General features: G+C 43.1%; 1 protein-coding gene across 14 annotated transcripts in view; it reads right to left on the bottom strand.

The window, feature by feature from the left end:
- Positions 1 to 18835, bottom strand: part of SOX6 (SRY-box transcription factor 6) — a 783111-nt gene that overhangs the window by 532267 nt on the left and 232009 nt on the right. For 12 of the 14 annotated variants that reach the window (XM_085648104.1, XM_085648094.1, XM_085648105.1 and 9 more), the window contains one exon: positions 1519 to 1611. The exons of the other annotated variants lie outside the window; for them this stretch is intronic. In XM_085648104.1, the coding sequence (XP_085504230.1) occupies positions 1519 to 1523 (5 nt within the window). In that variant the 5' untranslated portion in view covers positions 1524 to 1611. The remainder of the gene's footprint in view (positions 1 to 1518; positions 1612 to 18835) is intronic. 14 annotated transcript variants of the gene reach the window in all.

The raw sequence follows: 18835 nt of genomic DNA, 5'->3' as shown, positions 1-18835 counted from the left end.
GTTATACCCAGTCGTTGCTTCCCCGCAGGAGGACCACAGCACTGGCAGACTCACGTCTTGTTGATCACAAACGGGGCGCTCACGGCCCGCAGCAGACAGTGTAGAGTCGAACCGCTCACTCAGCGTTTGCAAGCCGACACACAATTGCAGACGAAAGTCCCGCAGGGCAGCCAGAACGGAGCCGTATGTCAGCGGAAGCTGCGTCCCCCCAACGGCAGCAATCCGGGACGGCACTGGGGAGCTGGAGTCTGGTAGAGGGAGGGCGAAGCGGGCAGCGGGCGAGACCGGAGCATCACCCCCCAGCAGCGAGCAGGCAATCAGCGCCATGTTTTACCGTTGAACGGTACCGTGGCCAGGGGGGGATCGTGACAAGGAGGCAATTCCCAACAGGTCTGCGCCGCAACAGGTGAAAGCCAGCAGTCTCTTCCCCTCCCTCAGGCTCTCTTTGCAGCCGACTAGACCATAGAAGAAGGGGGTCTGCAGCCTTCTACAGCGTGGTCCACAGAGCGGGGTAGGAGACCCGCCACACCGGGGCTTACCCTCTGGCTCCAGCCCATCAGATGCAGGGTACAGGAGGTGTCCGGGCGTCTCTCTCCCGGCTCTTCTGGCGACCGTGCGTGGCGTGAGGCGGGATCGGGACCTCGGGCTCAGATTTGCACCAGCGGGTCCGGTGACTGCAACGATTCCAGGGGGCCGGCCGAGGCCACAGTAGAGCAAGGGTCCAGGGCGGGGAACAAAGGCACCAAAAACTCCGGCATCCGGGCGGGCTAAGACTTCGGGAAAGCGGCGGCGCAGTCAGCGCGTCGTCGCACGCGTTGCACCTCGAAAATCGGCAAGGATAGGAATCAGGATGATAGTCCGAGGCCAAGGGCCGACGGAGCCGGGCGCTCAAGCGACTGCTCCGGTCGCCATCTTGGCTCCTCCCCCACTCTTCCATTCTTACCCATCGCACTATTTCCCCCACCACTCATTCTCCGTTCCTTCCCCTCCTCAATTATTCACATTCTGAATGACCACACAAAGTCTTTATGAATGTGCAATAAATAAATGTATAGTGTGAAGGAATCAGAAAACACTGTGGTCCTCATTCATAAAGGCCCTCCGCACTTGAGGTGGAGACCCTGTAGTCATGGGGGAGTCTCCGCGCTCGGGGCAGATCTACGCAATGAGTATTCTCATTGCGGAGATTCTACCCCAAGTGAGGAGACTCCCCCACGACTGTGGGGCCTCCACAACGGGTGCGGAGGGCCTTTCTGAATCAGGCCCATAGTGCGTGCCACAGTTGTGGCACCATATGTGGACTGGCATTAATGATAATGCGTTTAAGCTGAGTTTAATAGAAGGCAACTACACACACTTCAAGCTCAATTAGGGTTTCTTTAACTTTGCCCCACATTTCACGCCATGTGCTGGGCCTGGTCCAACCACATCACTGAAGCAGCTTGCCATTAGTATGCAATTGCAACTTTTAGCGGTTTTGGAATATGCTTTGGTTATGGGGGTGTTCCACCCTCTTACCTCATTGATGTGATCCCTCCTTATCTGGGTGGAGACGCATTGGTGAAGTAGTGTAGGGAAGATTGCAGTGTTGTTGCCTGTGTTGTATCTTATCTGCGGATGAATGAAAATTCCAGTTTTGAATACAGCCAATCTGACATGGGTCAAGATTATCATTTTATGCGAAAATAATGCAAACACACTTTGACCATGAGTCTACTCAGGAGATGAAATCAAAAACTGGAAAGTGCACTAATTTTAATTCGGAAAAGAGTTGCATAAGTATTTTGGCGGAATACATTAAGTATCTTGACCCAGTTACTAAGACTGATGTTACAAAAATGCTATGAAAATGTTAAAACAATACAGAATATTTTAAGTCCAAACTTCTCCTCAATTTGGTTTGCAGTAAGATAAAGGAACCAGCAATGCTGGTCCATTAAAGGAATGAATTATTATTTCATTTAAGTTCATAAATGATAATGTACATTTAGACCATTATGTTCTTTGAAAAAGCACTTCAAGCAATATCTAAATGGTGGCTACCAAGTTCGTTTAATTCAGGCCATGGGTTAAAATGTTAGTCACTCAACTGCGTGAATTTCCCCTTCATGTCCTACTTCCATGACGAAGTGAGGGAGAGAACCCTATCAACTAACCTCACAATGCCAGACCTACGCCAGAGTCAAATAAGGCAATGGAGCTGGCCGAGGCACGACAAGCGGTCCTATGGTGGAAGAGGAGACCTGGCCTGTGCACACCATTATACGCTCAGTGACTTAGAACACCTGCTACAGACAACTGATGTGAGCTTCATATTAGGTCAGCTCTGCTTTCCGTTGCTCTTCAGTCAACACATTGATTACATTTAAATTAATTAATAGTATCACCAGCCATTTACAGCACTTAGAAATATCAAAAACAGAGAAAATAGGAACTATATTGAAATATGTTCTTATTTTTAGCTCCAAGGTGTTAAACAGCATCAAGCACATTTCTCATGCTTAAGGTACATCAATGTGCTATAGTTTAAAAATAATAATAAACAATAGTTAACATTGGGATGTAAAAGTGTCTACATTAAATGAAGCATTTCCAGTATACTCTACCATTGAGCACTGAATAAAAAGAGGTGGCAATGATAGGTGCTGACTTTTGACTAATACTGACTCTAGCTGAGCTGAAATGTTCTGATCCTCCATGTTTTCTCAGCTGCCTCGCCAATTCAGCCCCATGATAAAAGAGCTAAAAGGACACATCTTAGTTGCATCATTTTTGTGGAGTATTACCACTCCGTTTGGCCTCTGAACAGATCGTGGACCTCATGTAACTTTTTAAAAAACATTTTGCTAGAGCCTACAGCAGGTGAAGGGTCCCTCCCATCTTGCACGTGACCCTGTAGCACACGAACAGATGCAGTGTTTTTCTACTGTTGGCTGAACAATTCCACAGCGTCGCGGCCACGCTGCTCTTTCCCTTCTGAGTACAGATGCCTGCAGTAGATACGCAGCTAGCGCAGGCCAGCTAGATAACACCAGGCTAGCTTAGGACAAGAAAATGCAAAATCATACTTGTAATGGTGGTGAATTCAAGCAGAGCTATTATCTAAGCCAGTTCCGCTGTTCTAAAACCAATAGTTATAAACAAGATTAAATTGGATATAGAATAATATCCTCATCATTATTCATATGAGGATCATATTTCACAGTTATTTATATTTAACAAAACCAGATTGATCGCGTGCTATTCTATTTTTACCAAGAATATCTTTTGTTGCCAAAATAGGCCCCTAATGTGAGTGTGAAAACCATTCATACCTGCAAAATCACATTAAGGTGCTCATTAGCAGTGTCTTTGAAGTGGAAGGTCCATCTGAATTAGAGGTACAATTTGTGTGGGAACACTGCACCGTCACTCTTTTCAATATGCACAATTAGCCAGAAAATAACTGCCAAAATGTGTGTGGGGAAATGGGCTGGAATGCCGCAATCACTGATTCAAACGATTATTCCAGTTTACTAAAGTGAGAACCTAGAACACCTTCAATATCTTAAACTGGGATTACCATCCCCAGTGTAATTGGTCAATTGGTGGGACAACATCTAATGAGGGTCTAAAGCGGGAAGTAATACAAGTTGGCCATAATTGTTGTTCCACATGCAAAGTTAGGCAGCACAAGTAAAAATCCCAGCTGAACAAATGTCTAGGCCCAACAAGAACTCGCTCCTCAGATATGCACTGACTTATTACAAATTAATAGAAGCAAAAATGTACTAAGGGTTGTGGAGACACTTACGCAGTGCTGCACAACTTTCGATACACTTTTAACTTTAGTTATCAATTAAATAGAAGTGATGTTTTGCCCTGCTTTGGTCTTCTCTGCACCATGCAACTATCTGTGCAAAGTTTATTATGTAACTTCCATAGACTGTTTGAGATCAAATGGCTTATCAGTAACCTAGCATAGTTTCTAAAACAGCAAAAATTACTAAGGAAGCAAACTAGCTTTTAGAATTAGATTTTCAATGTCTATTGATTAATCAATGAGGATAGACATTCTGCAATATAATATCTTCTATATTAACATATATAACAGAGCAAACAATATTCCTCCTTCTGAAGTGAAGAATGTTCCTCAATTATAGTCAACTCCATTTTATGAGTTGCAGCTTCTCCTGGAGTCCTCTGCTGAAAGGAACTGAATCATGAGAAACTACTGAGGAACGCTCCTCAATGACTTTGTTATTCCTCCATCGTGAAACAACAGACTCCTGAGTGGAGTCACTTATGAATACTCTGAGTATAGATAATCCTCCATTTACTGAGATGAGAGCCGGTCAGATTCTTCTTGATTGCATTTGTGATTATTGAAAGATTTCAGAACTTTCAGCTTTTCAAACTTACAAACATTGGGGTATGTTGATTTTTTATCAATAAGTCATGATTTAGTGCTCAATTATGTCTTCAGTTCCACAGGGTCTTATCCTTTTGGCTTTGTTTTCGTCACTCAGTCCTGAAGATGGTCTTGCAAATTAGTTAGCCAACTGAGACCAGACCATCAACAGCACATCCTCTCTAACTTCTATCATTCGACTTTAACCATTTGCAACTACATTTTCAATCTCGGATGGACTATGGTCAGAAATTCTGTGATGTGTTAGGTGGATATACCGATCCCCATTGATCATTACTAAACACATTACAAAATGATTTTTGTGATTAATGTGGGTCGGCTGTGCTCTTTGCAATGCTTTATTTTGGACCCGGATTGAACATTGTTGTATTAGATTATGAATATACTGTATTGATATTTGTTGCTGAAGTCTTATTTATATAAAGAAGAAGACCTTTCTATAATTTTCTTTTGGTATGCCTTATTGTAAGTATGTCTTATATGTTTCATTCAATAAAGGTTGGATTTTTATACCAACTCAGAGTATATATGTGACTCTTTCAGGAGCCTATTGTGTCATGATTAACTTTATACCCGGTCTCCTGCGGGAACATTGGGATTCCATAGTGTGTATGATTTTGTTTCTCCTCCAGTAGAATGGCAGTATCTCCTGACTGGGTGCTCCCATATTCTGTCCCACCCTTCATGAATGGTTACTTTTGTTTCCTCACCCTGTGATAGGACACTGATGGTTGGTTGCAGTGGGGTCAGAGCACAGGACCCCAGTCGTTTTCACCAAACGTTCTTCTCTGTAAATCTGTGCAATCGCCTGTCTCATTTTTAAAACCCAGTTTTATAGGGTTTTTTCAGTTTTCAACACTATAAGTTATGGAATAGTGCAGACAATGCAGAGGTAATAGCAAGAGAGAGAGGATGTACCAGACTGGCAATGTGGTTAAGTTGAACAAAATATATAGTTGGACACTGGAGATAAGATAAAGGATAATCATATCTTTCAGAACTATGGAGAACTTCCCTTAGCATTTGGCCTCACTGCAGATCAAATGAGTTGTAAAATCATATTAAATTTCACATTCTACCATAACTGTTGTCCTGAGCTTTTTAACAACTTAAGTGATTGGTTCTGCACATCACACCAAGGCCACACTATTATCATTAGATAAATAGAAGCTATTATTGTGAAATGCAATTCATATCTGCCATAAACATCAAACGCATAGACATTCGAAGCAATAAACACAGCAATAGTATAAACCGTAGGCAATAAAGCCTTTCAGTATTATAAGGGTATGCAGTACTATAATATTCCAGAAGCAACTTCAGTCTAATTTAAGTCCCAGTTTCTAACGCCTGTCACCATGGAGAGTGCAAATACCTCACATTATCCTCTAGGAGACCAGTGCATAGCATGGAATGAATGTTCATGAGGTTTCTGTGTATTAAGAATACATTCGTGCAATTTAAGTTTGATATTAAAAACGATAATCCAACCTGGCCTTGCGCCGGCTGATTTTATGGCCTTCAACATATGATGATTTTTGGGACCTATCACAATCTGTAGGTGCCGTCATCAACAACGAGCCAGTCTTCCTAAATTTTCCCAAAACAAACCTGCAGAAACTCCAACTGGTGCACAATACTGGTGTAACATTAGCTAAAATCTTTAAACTGTTTGAGCATGTCTCTTGTGCTAGATGCGAGTTACACTAGCAACAGCTTGAAGCAAGAATACCGTTTCTGTTAGCATTTTGATCCTACAGAATGCTGTATGGGAAAACTTTTGTAACAAAGGGAATTTTCCTTGCTTATTTTTCGAAATAAAGTTTCTTCAGTGTGGTCAAAATGGGTTTGAGAATGTATTGTTCCCCTATTAGTAGTTATCCATCTCATGTAATTTAGACTAGAAAATAATTTTCTCCAATTCCAGATTAAGCTAAAAAATATTTATTCCCTATTACCTTCTGCGCTCCTACCTTCTTATTTTTCAATCACAGGATGAACATTAAGAATTCGTTGAAAAAAAACATTACTAGAGAAACTGGTAATTCTGGAATTAATTCGCCTGGTAATTCCTCTCTCTTCCCTGCTGTTTCCTGCTGAACACTAGTGGCCAAATATGAGAGGTCAGTTGTGTTTTCACTGAAGCTGTAATGCTTAATGGGACTGTAACAGATGCATGCCCATCTAGAGTTCCATGGTCCTAATTTGACTTTTGCTTCAAGGAGATCAGATTTTGAGGTATGCAATTTTTGGATCTGCTTGCTATCGGGCTGCTTATTTTTCTTGTTTTTCGTGTTGTTTTAGTTCTTCTTCTTCTCCTTCTCATTTTTCCGCTTCATCAATTTCTACTTTTTAATTTTCCTGTTTCTATTCCTCTTCTATCTTTGCCTCCTCGTCTTTGTCTTCTTCTTGAAAGCACAGTTAAATAAAGAGAGCAAGAATATGTTGAGAACCGGAGTACAAGTTTCGACTGATACCCACTGTGTGATCCACGGGTGTGGCGTTGGTGTTGGAGGAAGGCAACTTTTATTAGAACAGACTGAATTGTCTGTGGAGTGCAGTTCCCATGAGGCCACTTCTATTACCATGACAAGAGCTGCTAGGGGAAACACTCTGTAATGGCTTATTCACTACGTCTCTGCAATGGCAGTTTCGCTATGTCTCTGTAGAATGGTGGAATTACCTCTAATGAGTTTGGGCAGTGTAAATATACGCCAATGTGTGGTACATCTCAAGAAAGCGCATTACAAGTGTCCTTGATATGGTGGATCTACAGTAAGTTGTCTTTAGAAAAGCTGCTATTCATGGCACGCTGGTCTTTCTCTGTGGCAACATCACCAAAAATGGTGGAGGACTGCTCACCATAGGTCTGGCGGTCAGTCCATCACCATGATCTGCCACGTCAACAGTGACGTTTGGCACACCTGAGGCCAATGGAGGATCTGCCTTTGGGTTCATCAGCCTTCCTCTACTCTCTAAACAGGGAGGTGGAACAAAAGGGGAGCGAGGAAACGTCTTTAGTCATTTTTCGGTAGTTCCTTTGCCCGCCTTTTTAGGTCTCGCCTGAGCCAGCGCTTTAGCGCTGCTCTGGCGAGAGTTTTAATAAGCGGGTTTTGGAAGTGCAAACTAGTGGCTTTTCAGGCCTCCAGCTACAGTGCATGTGCGCCGGGCGCGCGCACCACTTGTCAGCCTGCGTGATCACTTTCGCGGCCGCTTTGATGTTCTCAGTGAGCCACGCGGCCACTGAGAACTTCAAAGCGGCCGCAAAAGGGCACACCATTTGCCAGCCTGCGTGCCTCTCTCCCCTTAGTGCGCGCGACTGCCCGACCCCCCTCCCTTATCCCACTTCCTGATTGTTATTGTCTTCCTGCTAGGGGCTCAAGGTTAGGGTTAAATCTGAACCTCGCCGCTGCAGCTTTCTTACAAAGTCCCTTTAAGTTAAAAAAATAGAAGAGCGTGCCGATGTTGCCTAGAGTCTAAAATAAATATCCTCGCGTTTTTTTGCTGCCCGCTGCGAGCTCTAGTGGTCCGCATTCTTTCCACATACCTGAAAAGCCTTCCGAGCTTGCCAACACGATTAAGGAGTTAGGAATCAGTTTAACATCCACACTTATGAATCAGAAATAGGAGGGGCGTTCTTTTAACACTTCCTCCTAATTGCGATTCTGAAACGATCATAACATTCCTTTTTTAACAAGCAGAGAGAGTTTTCCAACTCGTACAAAGGCTATTTTTGCGGTCACAAACCATGTGAGTTCGCGAATCGCATGGTTTGACATCGCATTTGTGCTTTTATACACGAGGCGCTTGGCTACCCGTGCTGGTCGAGCAGACTGGACACAGTCTAATTTACCAGCTGCGCAGGCATTAACAGGTCACGTTGTTTCACGAACCTCCGTATTGTTGGACTGTGAAAGAGTCACTAGAACTGTGAGGATGTGACTCGTCAGTGCACGAGTGCAGCGCCCAGGCAACAACCATGCAGCAGAGCGAGCTTTGTGTACTGGCCACGCGAGATGGTTCTAGTGTGGGAAGAGGCGCCATCAGCAGTGAAAAGGGCTTGCGCTCGACAGCTTCGGCCTGTTTGCAGTGCCTGAGACAGGCAAATAACTTTAGCTTTCCCGCCAGTTATAAAGGGTCAGCCTTCTGCAAATGAATGACTGCCAGGCAATCGACCTTTACCCCCTAAAGTGCCCTGAGGCCAAACCGACGTTACCCTTAACTTACTCGCATGAGCTAAAATCAACAACATCCTTGTGCCTCATTGAATGTAAGCGCTGTGGGACTCGTCCCAGTGTTACCATAGCATTCATTATTCAGTAGTTTAGCAAGGATACCATGAGCCTTAATGCCAGCAAGCAACAAGCATTGGCATAGCCAATGGGTCTCGCCTTTGGGACCTTATAAGTGTTTAGCCATGCAGCAACTGATGTTGTTCCAGCAAGGATATTGTGCTGGATAACTAAACACTTATAAGGTCCCAAAGGCGAGACCTATTGGCTATGCCAATGCTTGTTTAAGTCAGTCACTGTCATTGTTATAAATAAGTTTACTAGCATTTCTTTTTAGAAAGCAATCAATCAAAATAACTTATCATTTAACATACATGGAGTAAATGAGACTCTTGTATGTACTTTTTCAAATGAATGTCTTGACAGATTCAAAGACAGTCATGAGCGGGTTTTTATCAGGTTCCAAGGTGGGCAGCCGCAATAGAGTTCGTCATCTGAAAAACAGCTGAAAAACAGCCAGAAGGAGACTTGTGGTGTGCCAGGACTCCAAAAGCAAGGCCAGGAGGTACTGTGTATGCACCAGCTGCCAAAAACGATTTTTTCTCAGACTGTTTTAGATCGGAATCTTCTTATTGCCGCATGACTGGTAATATTGTGTGGCAAGAGAAACAATGCAGAGAGATAAGGATAAATGGTGTTTATCTGAACTTACCATAGCCTTTCCCTTCATTGTATTAAATGGTATGTTTTTCTCCAAACAATGAAACCATTTTAAACATCACATCTACCTAAACGTCTAAAATTCGGAAATAGTGTGTAAAGTGAAGCACATTTTCAAAAATCGGCAATAACAATTGACTGTTAATTTTAACTCCTTAATGATTGCATTAAGCAATGCATGAAATGGAAATATACAAGTGGAGGTCCTTCTTGTCCCAGAATACCTGTTTGCTGCTGAGAAGTGCCGGTACCAATCAAGTGCAGGCAGTGGGTACCTGATAGTACCTGTCCACTTATAGCACTGCCGTTAAGCACGTTGATAAACTTGTAAAGTGTTGACACTTTGCCTTCCAGGACTCATGAAAGTGCAGAGTAATAGTCAGAACTCTAAGAAACGTGGAAAGTGAAAGTAGTACTGCCATTGGACAGAACTTGTCAGTAAACACAAAAGGAGTAAGGGCGACTTTGAGGTACCATGACATATAAGAAAAACGACATGCGAACCCTGCCCCAGTGGAGAGGCAGCAGGGAGCCAGCAAAGTCCTCGTTTAGTGAGATGAGATATTTCCATTAGCCTCTCTACTGGTGCAGTGGGGAAACGAGGTGTCGGGCAGAAGAACTGCCTCGAGACAGGGCATAACGCAAGTCCCTGCAGGCCCTGTGGTGTAGGGGCCGCCCATCTTCCAGAGTGACCCCTTTCAGCCGTAGACCAAGGAAAATTCAGTGGCGGCTTCTCCACAATGGTGCAGGAGCGTCGCCTCACTGCCGGGCTCAGAGTAGGCATATGTAAAATAAAACTATGCTATTGCATTGTTTTATTTTACATTTGCTGGCTCTTAGCCAGCGGTGTTGGGTAGGGGCATGGCTGAGGCATGGGAGGGGGAGGAGGAGTGCTATGAGCACTCCACTCCCTAAGTGCGCATATGTGTTTTGGCCGGCGGTCTCATGCATTGAGCAGCAGGGCTGGAAAAACCCCACAGACTCTCTGGTCTGTGCAGTGTGTCTTTGCTGCCTGCTCAGACCAATCACCACGCTGCTCTGCAGCACGGGGAATGTATGGGAGTCTCGGTCCCAGGGGCTGCTGGGACCCAGGAAGAGGAGATGCGGCAAACTCGACTGACACTGGAGGCGGCCGGCGGCAAAATGTAAATTTTTTAAAATGTAATTTTGTATTCCCCCGTGCGACTACTTGCATGCGACCCCCACCCTCTTTATTTATGGCAGCCGCAGCTGGGAATATTTGTGAGATATGAGAGTCTTGGGGGCCATGCACACATTCTGCTAGGGGACGCCCACATTTTGCGTTACGCCATTGCCCAGAGATCCATTTGTTTGCCTCACCAGGCCAAGACGGCTCAATATTTGAAACTGCTCTCCAGTCTGGAAAAACTACATAGCAGAAGGAAACTCCATGCATCCAGTCAGGAGGTATTTCCTTTGTAACCCAAGGATAAAGATTTCTTCAAAAAGACAGCACTCTTTTTAAAGAGCATAGCTACCCAATGTAGGTTACTGATTGTGAACTTTAGCAGTCTCACTGGGTCAGTCATGGAGACAAGATAGCAGAGCCATGTATGTACTGGCTCCACCACTTTGGAATCACCTGAACTTTTAGGCAAAGTCGAAAATGTGACTCTTTTCTCAGTTAAATGTACTCTAAGGACAGAAGTGTGTAACAGCAAGATATCTTCCATATGGTACATGCGCATTCTACCAGTAGTAATGAAAAAATGACATCTTCCTTCACCACAAGCAACAGATTGCTCCTCAAAATCATTCACAGTGCGTAGCAGCACTGGCACTGTCAACCTGAAATACAATCACACAATTATTTAAAAATATTCTCTTCACAGCGCTCTAATTTTATTCACAGCTGACGCCACTGCCAAGAAAAAGCCGCGATTTAATGGAACGGGTAAGTGTTCCTTTAAGTACAGTTGTGTCAGAGACAAAGTGAAAAAGGTGTGAATAACTTTATGCGTGTGAACACAAGCCTCGAGGCGTTGTTTCGAGATGGCGTAGGGGAAAGGAACCAAAAAGAGCAGTGAGCAACCATCCGGTTCATCGAGTGACACAGTTTTTGTTTTCAAAATGGTGTTTTATCAAGGAGGGTCAGTCGCAGCCGGAACAAGTCCACGCGTCTTTGGAGCATTCAAAGCCATGTGTTACTAGTCCCCATTAGAACCATCTCATAACCACAGTGGTAAAGAAATGGATGGATGGATGGATGGATGGATTTATTTTAGGTATCCGGAGTGGTTCGTGCAGATAAGAGCGGTGGGGTGGGGGGAACTCGACAGACGACGAGGGAAAATTAAATTATTTATTTAATTTTCCCTCCTTGTTGTCTGTCGAGTCCCTCCCACCCTACCACCCCACCACTCCTACCTTCATGGGCCGCTCCTGTTAGGCAAGCTTGCCTTTAGATTAGGTTCCAGTTCCATTGGATTTCAAGAGACGTTTCTTACAGGCATAAATTCGGGTGTAAAATGTGGAAATGTTAAATGGAAGAACGGTCAAAAAGTGAGGCAATTTTTCCCAAATATGTCGACACAAAAGCCATATTTTGCATCAACATCCTCCTCTGTTTTCAAGTAGGCTATGACGACTTTAACTGATGGTGTAACTTGGTCATAGTAGCTAAGAATACAGCAACTGGCCCTGCTTACAAGCCCTGGATGCAACAAAATAAACTTCCAGCGGTAAAATACATCAAAACAATAAACGTAATGATTTACACACCACATTACCAGCCACCTGCTCCTGAATGCTGGCAGCTAGGAAGTTATCTTACACTAGTCACCTGCTATGAAACGCCGCTCGTGTACTGCGCACATCCTGAATTTACTGTATGTGGCGCCAAACCAACTGGCCCCGTTGCCAGGGAAGCGGAGTACTTGAGAAGAGTAAGAATGGAGCAAATTGTGCTACTGCTCTCATTTATTTTGGGTTGTGTGGAAGGGAGGAAGGATTAGATGGACATTGTTACTGCACCGGCGAAGATGCCCCCAAGCTCCCCCTCCCCCGTGAGATAGCAATACCAGCAAGTCTCTTCCTCTCCTCGTATGATTGTCGACATTGTTCAGCTCGATCAATACCCCAGTGTTTTTATTGTGTTGTTGGACTTTTTGTATCAGATCCAAGCCCCGGCATAATAAAGGGAATCCAGGCAAGAATGCCTCATTCTCCGGATTCAAGTCATTTCACACAAAGGAGGCCTATTTCCTCTCTTATGAAAGAGTGGCTCCTCTCCTAAAAAGCAGTGTACGACAAGCACACGTTTCTTTCATCTGGTCAAACAACCCCCTACCCTGTATACTGATCAGCCTCTGCAGCAGAGATTGGACGTGGGACATTCCAATTTATTTAGACCAAAATGAGACAAGTTCATTACAAAAAAAAGGAATTACATATATGTTGAGAAGATACCGGCAAAACCTTGTCAGGTTGCTACGGTTTCTCAACTAACTCTAACAGTTATGATGGCTACTGAATGCATATTTCTAATTGCACTACAAAATCAAATCTGGAAACATATTTTTGGTAAATGGAAGCCACAAGGCCACTTGCAGAATGAAACCTCTAATGGGATCTACTGTGGTGTAGTTGAGACAATACCTGAATCCACATTTCCATTAATTCCTTGGTCTATCTACCACGAGCCCCATGATAGTCAGTGGCGTAGTTAGGGTGTTGCGGGGGGCGGGGCACTATTTTTGGGGGCGGCTGGCCCCGAGAAGAAGTCAACCGTTGGATGTCACCCCACCCAGGAACAAGTCATCCGCTATCCTTCCCCCACTCTTACCTGCACCCCGGCGGCCAATTTATGGGCCGCCCCAGGTGGTAGTAAATCTAGCTACACCACTGATGATAGTGATGGCCGAAAAACACAAATTAGAGGTCAACACATATAACATTGTAGGGTAGGGAAGCATTGTCCTAAATTATACCCTACACAAGAGTATGGGTTAGACTGACCAATATGGCATTTTTTTTCTGAAATAGCATTTCGAAACAGGAGTACGATCATCATATTTTCCATATTGTATAACAACCCATAGTTACCACTGTCATACTTGCACAACAGTGGGATTAGATTTATTTACTCAAGCTATTTCTACAAAAGAAGTAGGCTAAGCACCGCCCCCCCATTCAGGTTTACAAGAAATTGAAATTTTAAATAGCTTATCAATTTTAAATATTTCATTGAATTTCTATAAATATAGTTGTGCACCTGAGAGACAACAATGAATTCAAGTTCCAGTCTTACGTGGTTGTTAATATTTCCCAGGACTTTCCCTCTGCATCATTTAATCAGACACATAGCAGAGTCCATACCATTGCTTCCAAGGAGAAAATTTACAAATTAATCAGAGACAGGTGTTTTAAACATATATGGGGCGGCATGAATGCTCTTCAAATGAACTTGGGTCAGCTGTGTTCCCACCAATGGTAATGAAGGGACACGTTCAAAAGCAACAGTGAAAATCAACCTCAGGTATCAGGGGCATGTGAAAAAGGCTTATCGCCGAAACGCGTTATGCCGTTACTACAATAAGATTGGTCTCCTGGAGACCCCGCTGTGTCTCCTTTATCTACTTGTTAAATGATGAGCTCGTTTGGAATATATATATATTTAGTGATCAATTATCAAGTGATGACCTGATGCATGGCGGTGGCACACAGCATGAATGCTGCTATTAAGCACCATCATGTACAACTAACTTTAAATACTTAAATTGCACTTAATTATTTAGCATTAGCACCTTCTGGCCACTCAAAGAGAGTTAATGCTTAACAGCCTAAGAATAACTATTTATAACTAGTATAATTCATCTACCTAACATATCTGCTGTAAAGTTTAGTTTTCTTTATCTGAAACAGGAAAAGAAAGTCTCTGGCTTTTTATGGATAGATTCCAAAATAATAAAAATGCAATTGACATTGAACTACTTCCGCTTGATTACCTTCCTTTACTTTTCCAGAATGACCCTCTTTTTATATTCCATCTTCTGCACATGCACACCTTCTATTTCTGAGTATAGCTTCATCTCAGTCATTTGACTGTCTGCCTTAATCCTCCCTATTGTAACTCAGCAATTGGCTGAAACCGCGGTTTGTGAGCTGCATGAGGAAAATTGCTGATTGGATGAGCAACAACTGCCTCCACTTAAACGGTGAGAAATCAAATGTAGTGCTGTTTGGTAAGACTCAGTAGTTTTGGTCGATGGGCTGGTGGCCTAATGAATTAGGCCCTGCACCTTACCCAAAACAGGTGGTAACAAATCTTGCCATCAAACTGGATTGGACTTTTTCCATGAAAGACCAGGTCAGCACAACCTGTGGCACCTGTTTTACCACTATGCATCTACTTAGGAAAGTCTTTCATGGCTCCCCTCAAGAAAAACCCCAGTCCAAGCACTGATTACGAGTTGCTTGGACTTTGGGAATGCCTTACTAGTGGCAACAAATGACTCATTGCTGGCCGAGCTTCAAGTTGTGCAGAACACAGGGGCTTGACTGATCTGCAACCTCCCTTCATACTTGTCCTCCATTCCTATCTTGAAAGCCCTGCACTGGCTGCCAGTCAGGAAATGCATCATTGTTAAACTATATTGTTTGGACTCAGCCACTACCAGCCGGCGCAATTGCTCAGGTCTACGAATCAATCCTTATTAAAGATCCCTCGTATCCACACTTCCAGATTTGGTGGCAGATCCTTCTCATACCTTGCCCCACTTCACTGGAACAAGCGTCCTCTGCAAATCTGGCTGTGCCAGGATCCGTCAAAGTTCAAAAAACGTCTAAAGAAGTGGATGTTCTAATTGTTCTATCTACACTTGCTAAGTGCCGAGATACACCTCTGGCGGTGAGTCGTTTTGCTATAACAAATGCCTATAACATAACATAACATACCTCATTTCATAGATCACAACCTCTTCTCTTTAAAACCCAACATTAATTAAGTTCCACCACCATATCTATCTAACCATCCTTTCACCTGAAACCACACAGCTCCCACTAAGGATCACACTTAACTGGTAATAATATAATCTATCATCAAATAACTGGAGTAAATCTATGCACTTTTTTCTTGAGAGCACATGGCTTATCACAATAATCACTAGATTAACCACTACCCTTGGGTTCAAGAGTAGCATGCTACTTTCTGTAAAACATTTAAACTCCTCAGTGGTGTAACGAAATTTGAGTAGGCCTCCCTGCACAGTTCACAGAGGCGGGCCCCCATGCTCTGGGCTCAGTCAGGAGATTTAAAGAGGGGCCCCTCCACTGTGCATAGTGCCTGGGGGTGTCCCTTTGAGCTCAGGGTCCCCTGCACCATGGGGGCTCTGGTGGCTTGTGTCACGCCACTGCATCTGGGGTAGTAAGCACTATATTAATACAATTACAATAACATACCCATTTTTGTGCTCATGTTGCAGTTCACTATATTATTTCCCAGATCCATTCCTTTATTAAGCACTCAAAATGTATCATCATTTTCTTTGGCATAACTGAATGCAAATCACATAGTAGCAAAAAAATCAAACAAATGCTTGTGAAATAATGAGTTGCGTGTAGAAGATGTTAAGTCTTCAGTTTTGTCAGTAGACATCTGATGTGTTTTTAACTATGACAAGTTATTGTTCCAACTCCCAATGGTATTTTACAGCTACATAACTATAAACAGTAGGTTCATCAGCATAGTTTCTCATTGACAAACTAAGTGTGAGAGAATACAAGTTATTTTATGTTGCACTTAAATCAAAGAAGGAAAGGAGCAGGGTTTGTCAAAACCATTAGTCGCCCCCATGTGAGGTCACCAAAGGAATATATCGTGGTCAGCCAGCGGAGTCATAAACCAAAACACAATTTAATAAAGTTGCACTGAAAAGTGGTCACAACACACTCAAAGTCTGCTTGATAAACCTTGGGCTATAAGATATATCCTGCTTCTGAATCAAGACCTGGCTCACAGATCCAGCTCCTGGGCCAAGCTCATAGGCTCCACTAATGGACCTACCTCAAGGACTCAGTTCGCAGATTCATGTCATGCAGCCAGGTCATGGATCCAGAGCATGACCCAGCTCATGGACCCAGCTTGTCAGCCCAGCTCAGCAAACGTACCCAATTCACAGACAATTCTAGCAATATATTTGACACATGGTATTGCCATATGCCCTTCAGGTTGGGATATATAGCTCAGAGCACTGCTTGAGGCTGCTGCATTCAATCCACTGTAAATCATTATGTGATCTGGTTAAGCAGAAGGAGAATCAATTTCTAATAGAAACATGTCTATAAAAGCGCTCAATGTATGGCACCATCTAATCAATCTTTAATAATGAGCGATCTACTCCTAGTTTGTACTTCAAGTAATCCTCCGAATCATGCTTGACTAAAGCATCTATTGAGCTCCATCCTAGCCATCTATATCTTCTGTGGTTTGGCTATTGTGCTTCCTGCTGTGATGATTCTGAATTAATAGGGATTAGCGAAAATGTTGTCTAAGCCAATGCTCGTTATTCGTGGATCTCTGAAGAATAAGGGTTCACAGCCACCAGACAGTAAAGACATATTACACTGTATGTTTAGCATTTGACCTGATTCACATTATCAACAGTGAGATAATTGGTAAAATCATGTAGACGTCCAGTCTTCAGCAAGAAAGGCATACCAGTCTACCAGTAAATTGACAGCTGTGACTTCACCCGGTTTCCATATGCCAGAATACAATTGGGATCAGGTGTTGGCACCACACCTTGCATTTGTGTTGAGTGCTGGTAGGAGGACAGCAGGGGATTTTTGCAGCCCCCTGCAGTCACTCCTCACTAGAAGCAGGGGAGCTGAGTCGAATGTATCTAATAAGATGGGACAGGGACTATTGATGAAGTAAGACTTAGAATTTTGATGTGTCACACTGATAAGTTGCCAGCATTTTTTTGTTTTGTAGTTTGTAATTTCATAACTACGGGGTCCTCCCCATGCCCAAGCTTATACTTTAAGCCATAACTAATTGTGAATGATTTTTTTAGCCCGTTTTCCATAGTTTTACTACGTGGCCACCCGCTCAAGTCCTCGTGGGAATATTTGTCCCAAACGCTTTGAGTGAGTGGCTCCCACCCAATAATAAAACTGAGAAGCATGTCTCCAAGCACTAGCCTGACCTTTTTCCATCGCATTACCACTCATCAATGTCGGTTGATGACCTCTGCGTGGCAGCCAAATGTATTTGTTAAGAATGATTTTACTTCACAAGGTGCACTGAATGTATTTGTGGACTATGCGGAAAAAACATATATCTTCTGTTCCGCCCATCGTAAGTGTTAATAGCACTATGTGTCTACTTGCTTTCATTACAAATGTGCATGTGATCGCAATCAAGTCACTGTCAGTCACTCATAGGGCTACTCACACACCTACTCACTTACCCATAGAGTCAATCACACAGCCCCTTACTTGCCTATACAGTTATACACAGACCCACTCACTTATTCATACAGATACTAACACATACTCACTCACCTATAGATACTGACACAAGCACACACTCACCCATACACCCACTCTCACAATCACTCACACATAGTCACTCATATACTCCAATACTCACCTACACTGCCTTTCACATATGCAGCTACTCACCCACATACCACTGACACATCCATTCACTCACCGAAACAGTCATACACACACTCAGTCCCACATACGGCACACCCTCACACACTCACACACCCATATAGGTACTCAGACAACCAATCAATCACCCACACAGCCACTCATGTACCCACTCACTAACCCATACAGCCACTTAGACACCAACTGACAGACTGAGTCAGACATTCACACAACCTAGTCACTCACCCATACATTCACTGAGACATCTAATCAATCACTTATACAGTCAATCATGCACCCACTAAATCATCCAGACAGGCTCTTACTCATACACCCACTGATTCGTTAATACACCTTGGGAAATATATTTAACACTCAAACTTTTTTAAAGCACTCAGAGTCACTAGTTGATGTCATCAGTGATGTTATTTGGGATGTCATCAGTGATATCACTATGTCATGAGTAATGCAATATGTGAGGTAATAAGCAGTGCATGGGGGCACGAGTTATAGTTATCTCAGCAGATTATAACTGCTAAATTTCTCTGGTTTTGTACGAGTGAAACCTGAGCCTAACTATAACATCTCTATAACCTTTGTTTTTTTAGTGAAAAAAGAAAAATATGTGTAAATATATATATATATATATATTTTATATCTATATATGTGTGTGTGTGTGTATATGTGTGTATATATATATGGACCACCTAAAGAAACAAAGAAAAAGTTTTAACAAGTACTACTTTTTAAAGCAGCAAGAAGAATTAATAAAAAAATGTCATGTGGCAAAGACTCACCATGGAGAGAATCAGCTGACATAGTAGGGATAATGCCGAAGAGAAATGGCAGAGTA

Source organism: Triturus cristatus, chromosome 3_2 (assembly GCF_964204655.1).
Source record: "Triturus cristatus chromosome 3_2, aTriCri1.1, whole genome shotgun sequence".
Taxonomy (NCBI): domain Eukaryota; kingdom Metazoa; phylum Chordata; class Amphibia; order Caudata; family Salamandridae; genus Triturus; species Triturus cristatus.
This window is presented reverse-complemented; position numbering and strand designations above follow the sequence as displayed.